The sequence below is a fragment of the Falco punctatus genome (genome assembly GCF_963210335.1).
Source record: "Falco punctatus genome assembly, chromosome: 12".
Lineage (NCBI taxonomy): Eukaryota > Metazoa > Chordata > Aves > Falconiformes > Falconidae > Falco > Falco punctatus.
The window spans coordinates 15018471-15034393 of record NC_137592.1 but is presented as its reverse complement, the minus strand read 5'-3'; the positions used below and the strand labels follow the sequence as shown (position 1 = coordinate 15034393).

Genomic DNA, 15923 nt, shown 5'->3' with positions numbered 1-15923 from the left:
GGATCTAAGAATTTTCATCAATAACCTGGAAGCAGTTGCCATGCTTATCAGAACACATCATATGGCTCTCTACCCCTAATTCAATGACTGATGGAAAAGAGCTACCCAGAGTAGATGACAACAACTCTGTTTTGTCTGGTCCCAGGATTTCCCAGTAAATAAAAAGAAATCTCACCTATCCTCAGCTCAGATCTATGTGTTCACAGTGGCTACTCTAGACCCTGTGGCTATGTCTGCAGCAGTAAATTAGATTTGCAAGAGAATGTTCTTGACCACTCTGGTCAGCAGGCATGGAATTCACACTTGTGGCAGTAAACTGCTACAGCCCCTTAGATTCATGCGAACTGCCTAATGGGAATAGTTGCTACAAAATTTTGGTTGTCAAACTATACCTGCACATTACTTGGGAGAGTGTTAGTTAACACAGGTTTTCATGTCAGAGAACTCCAGTGCTAGGTAACAATCATGGGGAACACGTGAATCTGTTAGTTCAGACACAGACTGGCCTTACCAGAATCTTTCCTTGAGACACTTTGGAATGCTGGAGAAAGCCAAATAAACAGTAAGTATTTTTCTACTCCAACAGTAAGCACTTGTCTGGCTGGCTTGGGTAGCACGGCAGCATGCATTGAAAGGACAGCAAATGCCAGGCTGCTCGTGGGCTGAACTCAAGCGTGACTCTGAGCTGTTTCTACTTCTGAGACCCTTAACAGAAGGCATTAATGAACAAGTAATTCACCTGGCAGTTTTACTGTCTGCATATTTGTGGTAAAGAACTTCAAATATTTTTAAGGAATGACTTTTCAACTTCAGTCTCTCAAAATTATTTTTGGGCTCCAGAGCCCAAGCAAGCTGTCTCAGATATGAGCTCATCTTCTGTAAGGACTTATCTGCACATGAACACACTAGAGTGTTGGACTGAATGGGAACACTTGCTAACCAGTCTTTCCACATTTCAAAGCATATCCTGTTCAGTGTTTGATGCGTGTTCTGGATTTAAAAAAAAAGGTAATTATTATCTCCTTTCCTCTGAGAAGGAGCTGACCTTTGATTTGCCAGTTATTCATTTTCTGGAATCCCTAAATATGTTAAGATTTTAACACATAATGTGACACTATAGACTGGCAAATCACGTGTGAAACATCTGAGATAAATGCAGTGAAGATTCATCTAGCGACCCTCTCAGTTCTCTATTCTCACTTTTAGCAAGCTGTACATTTATATACCTCACTATTCATAAACGCCTTGAAGATGTAGGGTGATTTAGTTTTCTGTTGAGAGAATACAAAAGAACGTAGGTCCATACAGCTAGCTTTTTACACACAGTGGTTTTCCATGGCAATATAAATTTCTTACTGAAGGTTGTCTCCTAGATTCATTCAAGAAAGGAACCCTTCCTCACCTTCACATCCTAGATATCAGGTATGGTATCTATTTTTATTTAGAAAGGAGGAGAACCAGTAAGATGACTTCCACTGTTTTTAAGAGGAAAGGGGTCTATGAACACAGAAGTGGCAACACACAGCTATTACACTAGATATTAACTAGCATTATGACCAGGTGTGAGAGTGCTAGGAAGCATCGTAAATGACTTAAATGCACTTTGTAAGAATTTAGGCAATTTTCCTGTTTTTTACCGATTTTACCAATGAAAAATGTCTCCTTGAGACCTACAGAACAACCATTTAGATTTTATCCAAATTGAAACAAGTTACTTCTTGGTAGATGATGTTCTTTGAGATGTGCTGTCCATGTATGTTCTGTCCCCTTTATCCTTTATTTCAGATAGGGAAATCTGGTGAAAGAGTCTAAGAGCAAGTTGTGGGCATTAATCTGTTCACAAGGCATCTGGCTGGGCAAAAAAGGGTATCAGGTAAAGCCTGATAGTTTTGATGCAAGTGTTTCTTATTAGTGTGAACTCACACATACGCAGTGCATCTTTGAGAACTTCCAGTACTGGTAAGTAACCTTCCTGTTTAAAGTAATATTTGCATTGTAAGACAGGTTCATTTTTTCTTGAATTCTAAGGTTTTCCCCCCATTTATTTAATTTCTGTTTTCACACTTAATTCAAATAATTTTGATGGCATGAGGTACCAGAGTGAATTTGAACAAACCTGTAGCAGTGTAATTGGGAATTTAGGATGTGGTTCAGTAGTTATCCAAACTCGAAAAGTCTCATCCTGTATCTCAGCAGTAAGAAGCATCTTTAGTAGTTCGTCCATGAAATCCAGTCCAAGATGACAATTCTGAAGTAACACCCAGCCTCCCTAAATAAGAATATAGACTATTACAATATACAATTTAGAACAAGTTATTCATGATGCTAAAACCAACTGTCTATATTTAGAAGCACATTTGGTCTTGCAAGTAATTATTCTTTGTTTGGTTGGGTTTTGTTTTGTTTTTTACTTTTGATCTGTTCCTGAATATGTATTATCATTTGATTTGATATGATATTGGCACAGTTAAAGCAAATAGGAAAAGTTAGTGCAAAAGTTATTTCCACGTCTGATTGTTCTCGTTGAAAATAACCAGAACCACTAATCTAAGTAAAGTATCAGTGCTACCTAGTGGCAAAAAGAAGTAATTCCTGTCCTCTCCCAGCAAAACACCAGTGATGAGCAATCCTGCCATCAGATCCAAAAGAATGTGGGTGGAAAAGTAACAGCTGAAATCTAAGAAACACATCTTTTTTAAAACTTCGTAATAACATAATCTGAAGTAAGTGTAAAGAGATAGCAACAAGACTCTAAAACTTTTCAACTGCAATTCATTTATCTGCAATAAATCCAATTGATGAAATTCAACCTCCACATATTAATCTTGATCTTATTCAACTCTCATATTGCATGAAAGCTCTATTTTTATTATTATCTCTCTGCAATTCTTCTTATGAAATTAAATTCAATCAGCTTTTGTGGCATCACTTTAGAAGCCTGATGAATCAGAAGCCTGATATTAAAATGGGACATTATTTAATCAGCTCTAAACAGTGATGTGTGGATTTCATTACAGCTTATAATTTCATTTTGGCAATTTTGTTTTAGCTCATTTAAAAAGGAATAAATAACATTTAGCCACAAAATACAATTGAAATATTTATGGTGAATTGATGGATATTAAAAAAAAAGATTAAATGAAGACATATTTTTCCTTCTTTTATGGGGATCCACTTTTTAAAGGAAGATCTTTAATCAACTTGTCACATTTCCGAATGGATCAGGGTCAGTTTTTGAAATTTATCTATCTGTAACAAGCACAGCAGTTTTAATCATATTATATACTTTTGGCCAGAGGTAGGAAAAAACCCCATATATTTGTCTTCATATTCACTAATTCTGTTTTGTTCTTTCAAATGTGATGTTCACATATCCCTCTCTCTGTAAAACATGTGCACCACCAAGTCATTTAGTTCAGAAATTATTACTAGTAGCTCTACTGGAGTGCTGGTTTTGAGTATCCTTCTGCTTTTAATTAAGGGCAAAAGAAAGGCAGGGATGCCCCAGTTTTCACCATTACAATGAACTGGAAGTTGATGATGACCATTCTAGATATACAAACACAAAGAAGTATGAGATACACGTGCATTTGCACATCATTAAAAAATCCATCTTCTCTAAAGGGATTTCTTTTTTCTCTTTTTTCAAAGTGGTGTACATCTATATTCCAGTACTGTCACAACATTTGGTAAGATTTGAGAGGTTACTGGGATCCAATATAGAGAACTTCCACAACCAAGGCTGCATTACCTAGAGAACCTTGGATTGTACAGTAGAAAGTGTGCAGTAAAGGCCATATGCAAGTATTGTATGTCCATAATAGAAAACAACAAATGAAGAAGACTATACTATGGTCAGATGAATTAATATCATCTGAAAATATTTTATTTTTGCCTCAAATGAAGTTATCTTACAGATAGAATGCAATGATCTAGTTGAAGATGTCCCTGCTCATTGCAGGATGGGTTGGACTTGATGATCTTGAAAGTCTTTTCCAACCTAAATTATTCTATGATCATAGAACGATTCTATGAATAGAATCATAGAATTATTTGGGTTGGAAGGGGCCTTAAAAGGTCATCTTGTCCAACCATGAACCTAGGACTGCTAAGTCAACCACTAAACCATGTCCCTAAGCATTGCATCTATGTGTTTTTTAAACACCTCCAGGGATGGTGAACCCACCACCTCCCTGGGCAGCCTGATCCAGTGCTTCACCACCCTTTCAGTGAAAAACATCTACCTAATAACCAAGCTACATATCCCCAGATGCAACCTGAGGCCACTTCCTCTTGTCCTATCGCTTGTTACCTGGGAGAAGAGACTGACCCCTCCCCTGCACCCACAACCTCCTTTCAGGTAGGTGTAGAGAGAAATAAGGTCCCTCCCCAGCTGCCTCCTCCCTTCATGCCAAACACCCCCAGTTCTCTCAGCTGCTTCTCATAAGATTTGTGCTCCAGACCCATCACCAGCTTCAATGCCCACCTCTGGACATGCTCCAGCATCTCAACATCCCTCTTGATGTGAAGGGCCCAAAACTGAACACAGATGTGGCCTCATCAGTGCCGAGTACAGGGGGACAATGATTCTATAATACAGTTGGAATTCCTTGAACCGATACTCTGACCTTTTCTCTTTTCTGTATGAAAGGCAAGAAGTCCTGAAAAGGCTCTGAAGCACTTCAGTCTATCAGATTAAGACAACAGGACTTTGTAGAAGTCTAAAGAAGCATTTCCTCATCCCATTATGATTAAACATTGGAGAATCAAGTGACAAATGTTTAGTTCAGATGGAAATCTGAAGTGATCTTGATCACGGACCTGCAACAGTCTCAAAAGTACATTTGTTCTTGCAGAGTGTTCTGTGTTGCGATCTCATTTTCACCATTTGTGCTTCCAGAACCCTAATGGGTGAGGATGGAGACCCAGGAAATCTAATGAATGTCACATATTCTGAGGAGTTAAGTTTTTACCTTCATAACGAATCCATCTTTAGCTTTTTATCTAATTTTTAATGAATACTCCCACTGTGGGTATGAAAGCATATACTGCTTAACAAATAGGTAATAGGGTACCAATTAAACTTTTACTGAACACAAGTCAGTTCAGTTTGTTTCTTTAGTTGATATATTAAGTATATAATAATAATTATTATTATATACACAAGCAGTGCTGTACTCCTGGTTTAGTAAGGACTAACTGTTGGTAATGGTCATGTGACAAATATGTTTCATTTATCAATATAGTACTTGCAGTCTTCTGCTCTGTTAGTGGAGATATTCTAGGCATTCAGAATATTGGCATAAAACTAATCCCTGAATATTTTGAGTTTACAGGCAACTATGTCTGTATGTCCTTATTTGCAACATTGTCCACAACTCTTTGAAGTGTTCAGCTCACCAGACTATGTTACCTTCACACTGTAACTTTTATATTGTATCTGATGCTTCAGTTGCCATCTTTCTATGGCTACTCCTTAGACTTCTCATGTTTTTACTGTTTGAGAATATAATCTGCCATAACAAAGTACAGTAAAGTACTTCAAAGAAAAATTCTTAAAATATTGTTTAGCAATTCTTAGACATCCTTGGGACTCAAAGCCAAAAGGACTGGCAATTAAAGAAACAAAGAATGGAAAACAGTTGCTGGTGAGCAAGGGGCCCTCTCATTAGCACAGATGTGAGGGAAACGTGAGGTGGTATTAGGAGCCAGCACATCCTTCCCTTTCTACAGCTTTCAGCTATGTGTGTACTCACCATTTTAATATACTAAACTATGTAACATCTAGGTAGCTCTCATAGGGGAAGTGGGTGGGGAGGGGGGAAGATTTCCAGTAGAGTTAAGATCTGCAAGTCCTGCAGGACAGAACTAGGACAAGATGTCCTTTTACCCTTGGTTAACAGCATAGTGAAAAGAATGGAATGTGCTACCTTTGAAAAGCTGCTCAATATCACTGCTGCCAGAAATATTGACTTGGACTCCACAAGCACATAAATATCCCACAGGGGAATGTTTTTAAGTTCAGACACTCAAGGAGACTTGTTTACCCTGAGATATGCCTGATGGTATGGTGAAAATGCAAAATATTAAAGATGGCATGCGAAAGAGGTGTAAAAGAATAATAGAATATAAAATCAACTTATATTGCTGTGATTTTTTCTCACCTGTTGCATTGATATCTTTATGAATTTGTGTGCATGAACTTCTTGTCCTTGACCCATAGAGATGGTCCTGCATTCTACAACATATTTAACAGTATATAATGAACTTACATTCTTGAGAAAAAGAATTCCAATTCAGTCTAAAACCCAGTGATATAAATACAGCACAATTAAGTATATTTTATTCCAGAAATATATACTTAAAGTAGAATCCCTTCACCATCATATGATGTTACTAAGTATAAATTTTCTAAACATTGAAACTCTATAAAAAAGCATTAAAATACAATATTTACAGTGTTTTTAGGAGTGAAAGACTATGACTAATGTTATTGCCAATGGGAATTTGTGCCAAGTAAGCCACAGCATTTGAAATACAAACCTAGTTGATGGGGGTTTTTTACGTGTAGATAACACAACTACATAAATGAGCACAACGCTTAATTGTAAAATTGCATTTGTAACATATTAATGTGAGTAACATCATGAATATATAAATCTACTTCCAACTCTGTATGCACATCTTTTCAAAGTTTCCATATAACACAGACATAAAGTCTAGACTATATAAATGCAGATCTTGTGGGTATTTTTTGTTACAAAGTAATATTTTAAGCAGAATGCTGATTTTTACATTACCTTCAGTTAAGAGTTAAAACAAGAAAACAGTATTGTCACCATGCCAGAATAAAAAAAGAAAAAAAATTGTCTTAGAGATAAGCATTAAAAAAATATAATCACTGGGATGGATGATAACAATTTATAAAAAAGGAACTGAAAACATACTGTCCAACAGTAACAGAATGATTCTCAGAATACCATCTCTTATTTAAAATATTATTTTATGTCTAAGATGATAGTTCAGGTACAAACAATAGTGCAACAGAATTTAAGAAATACTTTTCAGAAAAAAAATAAATCTCTGAAATCAGTTACATTACTCTTCTGTAACTTAACACAAGGCAACGAAGAATTACTTTCATACCCAATTTCAGCTTCCTAGCCAAGGAATCAATCTGAAATGTTGGGTCAGATCCCATAGACAAGAAACAGATGAGAGGTGTTCGTGTGTCACTTCCTTCCCAAGTTTTTTCCAAATTCAAAATGACTGGTTCAGTATATTTCTCATCCAAGGAATCTGCAATATATTTCCTGGCTTGGGAAAGCATTCGGTCTGGACACCAAGACCTAGAAGTTAAAATATATACAAAGATACAAATTCACTGCCTCTTCCTGTTGAAAGACCAGAATTATATTAGAAATTCCATTTTTATCAATAGAGATTTTTGCTTCATAATATGCATATACACACACACACTTATATATGTGTGAGTTTGTAGGTTGTCTTTACAGATGTAATAACAGACAGAGCTGGTAGTCCTTTCAATACTTTTCAGTTACTTACAATTTAGCCTTAAGTAAACTATTTGCACTGGAATTTTCTGTTCTGGGTACCTTTACCAGGTTGGGTCATTTTTAATTTTAAACAGAGCTTTTGTATTCTGAGAACACAAGTAGCAAAATGTAACATTATTTTTGCCCTTTAGTGAAATTCTGCAGATGTTTCATTGCGTCTGTAAGTCTTTTAGGGTACAGGCTGAACTCTCTTGCACTGAATTGCATTTGTGTTGGGGATGAGTTGTTATTTTTCCCATGGAAAAAAAAAATCCCAAACAACTACTTTTGGATAAAGTTATGACCTTTCAAAACCTCATTTACAGGCATATTATTTAAACGTTTAGGACTTAGATGCTCCCCTCCCCCTTCAGGGTGCATAGCCTATGACAATACAGTACTACTTCCATCAGATTCTGGCTTTTTTTACTGCACAGGTTGAATCTGCTCCAAAGACAAATCATGGTCAAGTAATTAATGTTGTTGGGTTTTTTGTAGTGTCTCTGATTTATTTGTTGCAGGACTTGGAAAGTATACAATGAATGTAGGAAGATATGATCTCATGCATCAGGCAGTTGAATACTGCTTTGGGGAAATCCATTCTATCCCAAGCCCTGTCACAGAGATCTTAGCTGATGCAATAAAATAATTTATACCACACTTTTCACAGGGGGCTTTTTGTGCTGGTTTTGGCTGGGATAGAGTTAATTTTCTTCATAGTAGCTTGTATGGGGCTATGTTTTGGATCTGTGCTGAAAACACTATTGATAATACAGAGATGTTTTCGTTACTGCTGAGCAGTGCTTACACAGCCAGGGGCTTTTCTGCTCTCACACCACCCAACCAGTGACTCATCTGGGGGTGCACAAAAAGTTGGGATGGGACAAAGCCAGGACAGCTGACCCCAAAGGACCAAAGAGATACTCTATACCATATGACATCATTCTCAGCATATAAAGCTCTGGGGAAGGAGGAGGAAGGTGTGGACATTTGAAAATATGACGTTTGTCTTCCCAAGCCACCATTAAACATGATGGAGCCCTGCTTTCCTGGAGGTGGCTGAACACCTGCCTGCTGATGGGAAGTCGTGATTGATTTCCTTGTTTTTATTTGCTTGTGTACATGGCTTTTGCTTTACTTCTTAAACTGTCTTTATCTCAACACACTAGTTTTCTTACTTTTCCAGTTCTCTCCCCTATGCAATCAGGGGAGTGAGCCAGTGGCTGCATGGGGCTGAGTTGCCAGCTGGGGTTAAACCATGGCACTTTTGAATACCTGTTTTGCATTATCTTTTTTTTTTTTAATTAAAGTTATTTAAAATAACTCATTTAAAAAGATTTTTTTAAAAATAATTTTGAAAACAATCTGAACTATTCTGTATTTTTAGTGTTTTTTTGGAGGAGGCTGCAATGTGGTTCCCAGTTTCCATTTGCCATGACATAAGAGCAAAGCTATAAAAAATGTTTTTTTTAGATTCCTCAGAGTTTAACTCTGAAGTGAGCAAATTAAATCATATTTCATGTGAGTGAATTAAATATATCATGTCACCCAGAAACTAATTTTAAATTATGCTATTATCATAATAGCATACTGATAGACTGAGACACATGATGGAACCAAGTATGTTATTTCCCAAATTTCTGAAGATGCTCACCTGATGAGTAAAAGCTTGCGAAAAGTATCAAGTGAACCATTGTATCCATCAGGTATAATTTCTTCCTCAGGAGCCTCCGTATCAAACCAACGTTTCCATCCCTTTTCATTATGGTCTATCTAAATTTATTACATTAACACACATAAATATATTTCAGTTGTAGTAAAATCCTGTTGTAAATGTATATTTTAATGACAGTCTGTTATTAAATTAGGATATATTACAAGTAACATTAAGAATCTACAGCATTTAAGACATATGCCATGTAAATTGCTATTAGGATATGACAACCAGAAATTTTAGTACTAAGAGGCAGGCTCTTAAGCTAATCAGTTATCCATGGATTCCCCTCCCAAACACATGAAGCTACTGAAGAAAAATCAATAATTAGCAGAAGGATTCTATACTACAAAAGGAACATACTGTGATAAATTTATTCCCTCTGATCACAAAGTACCAAGAGGAATAGAAAAATCTGTACCAGTACTGTCCAGCCAGCCAAAGAATAACAAAATTAAAAATAATAGACTCTAGTAACCTTTTGACTTGAGAAAGAATAAATCTGACCACAAATATAATTATTTAGGCATCTCTTAGAATCCATGACCTAAGACAAGAAGGGATATTGGTGGACAGAACATAGTGAAAATTGCGATGCAGTTGAACCTTCTATGCAGTCACTGAGATCGATTCAACTACCACAATATTCTGAGATCACTGGAAAGAGAACAAGGAGCACACCGATACCACCTGTTCTGAAATACAGTCCCACCAAGGAGCTCTGTCCAGGTGACTGACTTGGTTTCAAATAGATGTAGTTTCAGAACAATGTACGCCAAGAATGGACTGGTAGAGGACTGAGAAATGAACATACAGGGACCTCTTCCAACCACATATTTCCTATAATGAAACTCATTCCAAGAGTTTCCTTATAAAACTTTCCTTATTAAACACCAAATACTCCTTTCTGAACTATAAACCAAGTTTGACAAAATAATATTACTTCATAAGCAAATAGCTGAGTTCTACATTAACTGACATCAACCTGAGCAGATGCTAGGAGAGTATTCAGAGGAGGTACCTTCCCAAAGCTAAGCCACAGCCAGAGATAGATTACTGAGCTAAAGGATCTTTTGTTGACTCAGTAAAACCATTAAGCTTTCATTACATATTTCTTTGTACCATCTGTCACTCAAGCACAGCTGGAAGTAATAATATTGTGAAAAGTAACAGGGTCATCTAAATATTTAAAGAGGAATATGCCCTTGTTAAATTAAGTTAGGCATCTGGGACCAGAGGACTTAATGTTTAGAGAAAAAAAAATTGTAACAGGCAAAAAAAGAAAAACACAGGCAATCTCTTGAGAACTGGGCATACCATCTGCAAGCTTTTTTTTTCTTACTTTAAATAATTATCTGTTTCTATCTAAGTAAATAATGAAACAGTTGTATGTAATATGATGAGCCAAATAGAATGACATATCTAATGGAGGCAAATAAGTAATAAAAAGATGTTATTTCCATTTTTTATTGTAACCTAGTTGGCACTCTCCCAGATTCCATCTCTATCTATTACTAAAACCAACTAATTGTCACTTCAACTTGTAAATATATGGCAATTTTAAGTTAGTGCTAAAAGATTCATAAAAAGAGAGGCCTTTTGGGTAACATAATCTCCTAAGTATTTTGGAGTCTAAAATTTTGTTAGCACCAACTCTAGAAAAGCTCTATAACAGGCCCTTTACAATCTACAAATTAAAAGGAAAAATATATAATTCATAACCCCATGGTTAAATTTAAATAATGTTAGCAAGTGTACAGTGGCATTTTGAGTTCTTGTGTCCTAACACCCCAGAGTGAAGACCTAACTAGAATTCTTCCAACTTTGTCCTAACTCAATATTCTGGTTTGATACCTGCAGGAACCAAAACCTGGAGGAAATGGGCTGGTATGTGTCCAGATCTTGCCTTGATGCAGAGTTAGAAAACAGCCAGGACCACTTCCAGACACACCCTTTAGATAAAATCTCTGCTACCCTTCAGGACATTAAATGCCATCACAAAAGGGACTTGGCTGACCAATGCTGTAACCACAAGAACTTAGTGTCCTGGCTATCAGCCTGATTAACAAGGAGTGGTTAGGAGGTACAGAAAAAGAAATGCTTAGGGAGTGTTTAACTACACCAGCAAAGAGATAAATTTACCAATGTAAACATGGCACAAGCCTATGTACATACAAGTTCATGTATATGCCAAGAAAATAAATTGTATTTGTGTAGCTAGTTCATCATACCTTAATTAATCTTGTAATGGAAATGAGTATTTAAAACCAAACAGCAAACAATTTGTTTGTAAAATTGTCAGACTCAAGACAAAACATTGTAATTTAAAACCTGACACTCATAGATTAACTTTCTGAGCCTTTTTGATACCTCTACTTTTTTATCCTTTCTCCTTATTTCTGTCTCTCTGTCACTGACTTCCTTTCTTGCTAGTTCTTTGCTCCTGTTCTCTTTCTATCTCAATGACTAGAATACAAAATACAATAAAGCAGATAAAAAAATATAAAGCAAATAAATATACTCCCATTCATGCCACTTAACTGTTCATTTCTATGCCTTTAGTCTGTATTATGTCTGGCCTTGTTCTTAAGTACACCTCTCATGCATTCCACAGGTAAAATATGGGAGCACAATTATGATTGGGAAACTGGTTATTAACATTAAAAAGATAATTTAGTAGATATCACCTGATTCAAAATTTCTGCAAACTGTGGAAGTTTGCTCAATTCCACTAGGTTTAGCCACCTCATGTCAAGAATCCAGTGGAATGGTTTGGGTGGGCAAGCCTGTAGATCCAGTGCTGCACCTCCTGTAGATGAAAACATTCAGATAAAATACACATGACATTCCAGGGGTCAAGATATATTTGATATTTCTTTTTAAATTATGTTTTCTTGGCCACATAATTTTCATTGGGTAGTAATTGCACTCCTGTGTGCTTTGCATTTGTTTCGTAAGATCATAGGATAATTTAGTCTGGAAGAGACCTCAGGAGGTCTCTAGTCCAACCTGTTCAAAGTAGGGTCAGTTATGAGGTAAAACCAGGTCTTATCCTGTCTGGTCTTGAAAACCTCCAAGGATGGAGACTGTACAACCTTTCTAGACCATATATTGTAATGTTTGTCCTCATAATGAAAAAAAATCCCATTACATCCATGTTGAACCTGTATTTTTTTCAGTTTATTTCTGTTGTCTCATCTTCCTACTGCATGCCACTATGAAGAGCCAGGTTAATGGCCTTTTCACAGGTTTTAAAATACTATGATTGGGTCTCCTGTAAGCCTTCTGTTCACCAAGCTGAACAAGCCCAGTTCTCTCAGCCTCTCATCTTAAATCATGTGCTTCATATAGTTAGTTTGTTTTAAGTTTATACAATGATATTGATTATATTGGAAGTAAGGAAAATTCTTTAAGGTTTTTTTTCCTTTTCATCTGTGCTGATAATACAGCAAAGATAATTTTGTATTTATCTGAAAGATAAAAATATTCCTCTGAAGGCCCTCCCTTAGACAGTCTATGTTTTATCCCAGTATTCCTAAAAAGAAAAGAAATTGAAAAGAAAGACTTATTTTCTCAACTGCAGACTTCTACCTCTTCTCTAATGAAATGCATAATTTACAATATCTAAAGAATGTGACACACATTAGCAAAGTAATCTCCTGGGATCACTGGAATAAAAGACCAAATACAACAAGAGAAGAAAGAACCTCTCTGGACTGATGGAATTAATCAGTCAATCCTAGAACAGCCCAACAAGTGAAAATCATTTTAAATAGCATATATAAGGCCATATAGCCGGTAGATAATACACGTGTTTCACATGCTCAGATATGCAATTGAAGAGGAAATACAAAGGAACACCTCTGGGATAAGAGTGCAATCCAATTTTAAACAGACTGACTTTTAACTTTTTATCATAATTTTCTTCTTGTAGTTGCCTCTTCCCCAGTCCTCCACAAATTAATTAATACCACTCGTTGGGAAAAGGTGTTGTACCAGTCATCTGCAGAACCGAGATCATTTATTCATTTAGGTCATTGGTATAATGAATTTCAAGAACTTGTTACAAACTGGCAAAAAACCCACTTTGGAATAACTACTACTATCTTTAAGTACTTGTATGTATCTGAGCATGTATGTGTGTGTGTACTTACTCCTTACATTTATGAGCTGTAATTATTTCAATACTTTCAAATTATACATACATGCTTACCAAAAAATACATACATAAAGATGTAGTTCCATTTCTATTAATTTATTAAGAGTTTCACAAACTGTGTCTAATTGTTGCATACAATATCAAGAGGGAGTTTATTCCATAGAATATCAAGAGGTTTTAACAAAGAGATCTTTCTTCTTATTCTGCACCCACCTCATCCTCAAATTCTCTACAAAGGAGATGTAGAGAAAATGAATCATGAAACAAAGAAGGAAAAGAAGACAAACTTACCATTGCAGTGAAAAGGAGATTAGAATATTAACGTATTAAGTAAAGAACAAATTTTGTTATTTAAGAAATTACTGGGAAGACATTATACATAGTATTTTTGATGCAGCTAAAGAACTAAGACTTTAAAGTTCTAACATATTATAGGGAAGAGTTTATGGTGCTGCAAATGCTGTTATGCAACAAGTTCTTTCTTATTTTCTGAAGCCTATTCTGCTTATATTATAGACTTTACAGGGAAGGATTTTATTTTTTGAGATGTTTTCTTGCAGGCTTCTGGGATGCAAGAATTTTATTTATATTATCAGTGATGATTCCAGGAAACAGCAGGTTTTCTTCTTTTAAAAGAATTAACACATGATTTAGAAATACTAGCTATTTTCCTAGCTACCTAAATATCCTTAGGTAGAAACACAAGAATCACTATGTTGAATCTGGATATTAGTAGGCCAATGGGAACAATTAACTTCAAAAGAAAGCAAAAGCTTCAGTGAGTGGGCAGTAAACATCTTAGATTTGGCTTTTAGGGAAATTTTTAAACTTTAGTTTTTGAGGCATACTTATTAAATGAAGAATGAGAATTACAAAAGTATAAACAATGTGTTTCTCATTGTAATACTTGATATTAACGCTGCTAATATGCATACCTAATCTTCTGATAAATCCTGCTAAGTTCTTACGGTTAGTTATTTGTTATGTTAATGAGTTAAATATGCAATGCCTGAAGTCTTTCGTTAGTTTTCATTTTGCCATTCACAGGCATATATTATAAGTTCCAGCATCTAGAAAAATTTGTGCATTGCTTTCCTCCACATATGGACACTGTTAAGGTTTCCTTCAAGCATACTCTTGAAGTGTCTTTGGTGTTAGGACATATAGTTTGAAATAACTGCCTGGGTTGCATGTATGGAAGCCAGAACTTCCTCTTAGTCTCTGCAAACTGAAATAATGGAAATCAAAAAAAGGATAAGAAAAAGTTTACAGATCTGTAATCCGCTATTAGAACTTTTATTACAAAGTGATACCCTGTTTTAGAATCACATCTTTTGCACATTTAATACAATACAATACAACGGAATATTTTTGCAAACTATTTAATTCTGTGGGAGACAATCACAATCACTTTAGGCAAGAAGACTTTTCTTTATTTTAAAATGCAATCATTATTTGTCCATAAAATAGCATACTTGACAACATTTCTGGCTTTTATTGCAGTCAACAAAGCCAAAGATGTTGTGCAACATGCTTTGTGACATGCTTTCTAATATTTATAGAGCTTCTTAGTAAAATATATTTGCTGCTGGAGAAGGTCATATTCTTCACTTGTGCTAGTCCCTCACTTTCTACTGGTAAAGCACATGGCTTACCTAAGTGTCAAGATACCTACAAAATCATCAATGAACTCCTTAGATTTTCTCATAGCTTTGAGAGTTTTTTTTTCTTCTTTCTACAGTTTTAATAAAAATTCTATGCCACCATAGTGTGAGGCTGTTTTCCCATAATCTGGGGATCTGCTTTCTCTGTTTTGCTGACTTAAGGTTACCTCCAAGCTGTAGCATTAAAATATTCAGGAAGGGCTTCATGTTTGGCTTTAATGGAATACAGTAAACAGAACAAAATTCAATTTATGTACTTTAGCAGAAGGAAAGATTTAGAGTTCATAATCTCCTAAGACTAGCTGAATAAGTCTAGAGACTTTTTCATTTCAAAAAATAATGCTTATTTCACTGAGACATCCCCTAATAATATAACTGATGATAAACCATGAAAGCTCTCCCAGAAAAGAAGTAGAAAAAAGAGGAAGAAAGGTTTATTTTTGTAATAAATCCTTTAGCTGCCCAATGGTGTTTGGTAACACGGCATTCATTTTGCACCAAGAACTGCTCATCCAAGAAGGAAAATTGAACAACTCATTCATTGCAGAAGATACCCAAGAGTCCAGGACAATTTGGCTAGGCATCTGCCCACTTGCCAATCTTTTTTAATATACTGTGAAAAATTATAGAAAATCTATTGTTGCTTTGGTGTCATTTTATACACCAGAAGAATTTCTCACTATCAAATCAACTATAGTAAAGCTACGCAGGAAACAGCAATCATATGTTCTAGACAAAAAAAGCTAAAAGTACTCTATCACAGATTCTCACGAGGTAAAAAGGAGTAAGTGATCACTTTCTGCTTCATATGCCCAAGGCATATTTTCCTC

General features: G+C 35.7%; 1 protein-coding gene across 1 annotated transcript in view; it reads right to left on the bottom strand.

Moving 5' to 3' along the window:
- The window catches only part of DNAH8 (dynein axonemal heavy chain 8), a 146280-nt gene that overhangs the window by 22232 nt on the left and 108125 nt on the right, over positions 1–15923 (bottom strand). The window contains exons 77-81 of the mRNA XM_080408689.1: positions 11958–12079; positions 9211–9329; positions 7147–7349; positions 6165–6238; positions 2117–2269 (exon numbers count right to left, since the gene is read on the bottom strand). Of these exons, the coding sequence (XP_080264815.1) occupies positions 2117–2269; positions 6165–6238; positions 7147–7349; positions 9211–9329; positions 11958–12079 (671 nt within the window). The remainder of the gene's footprint in view (positions 1–2116; positions 2270–6164; positions 6239–7146; positions 7350–9210; positions 9330–11957; positions 12080–15923) is intronic.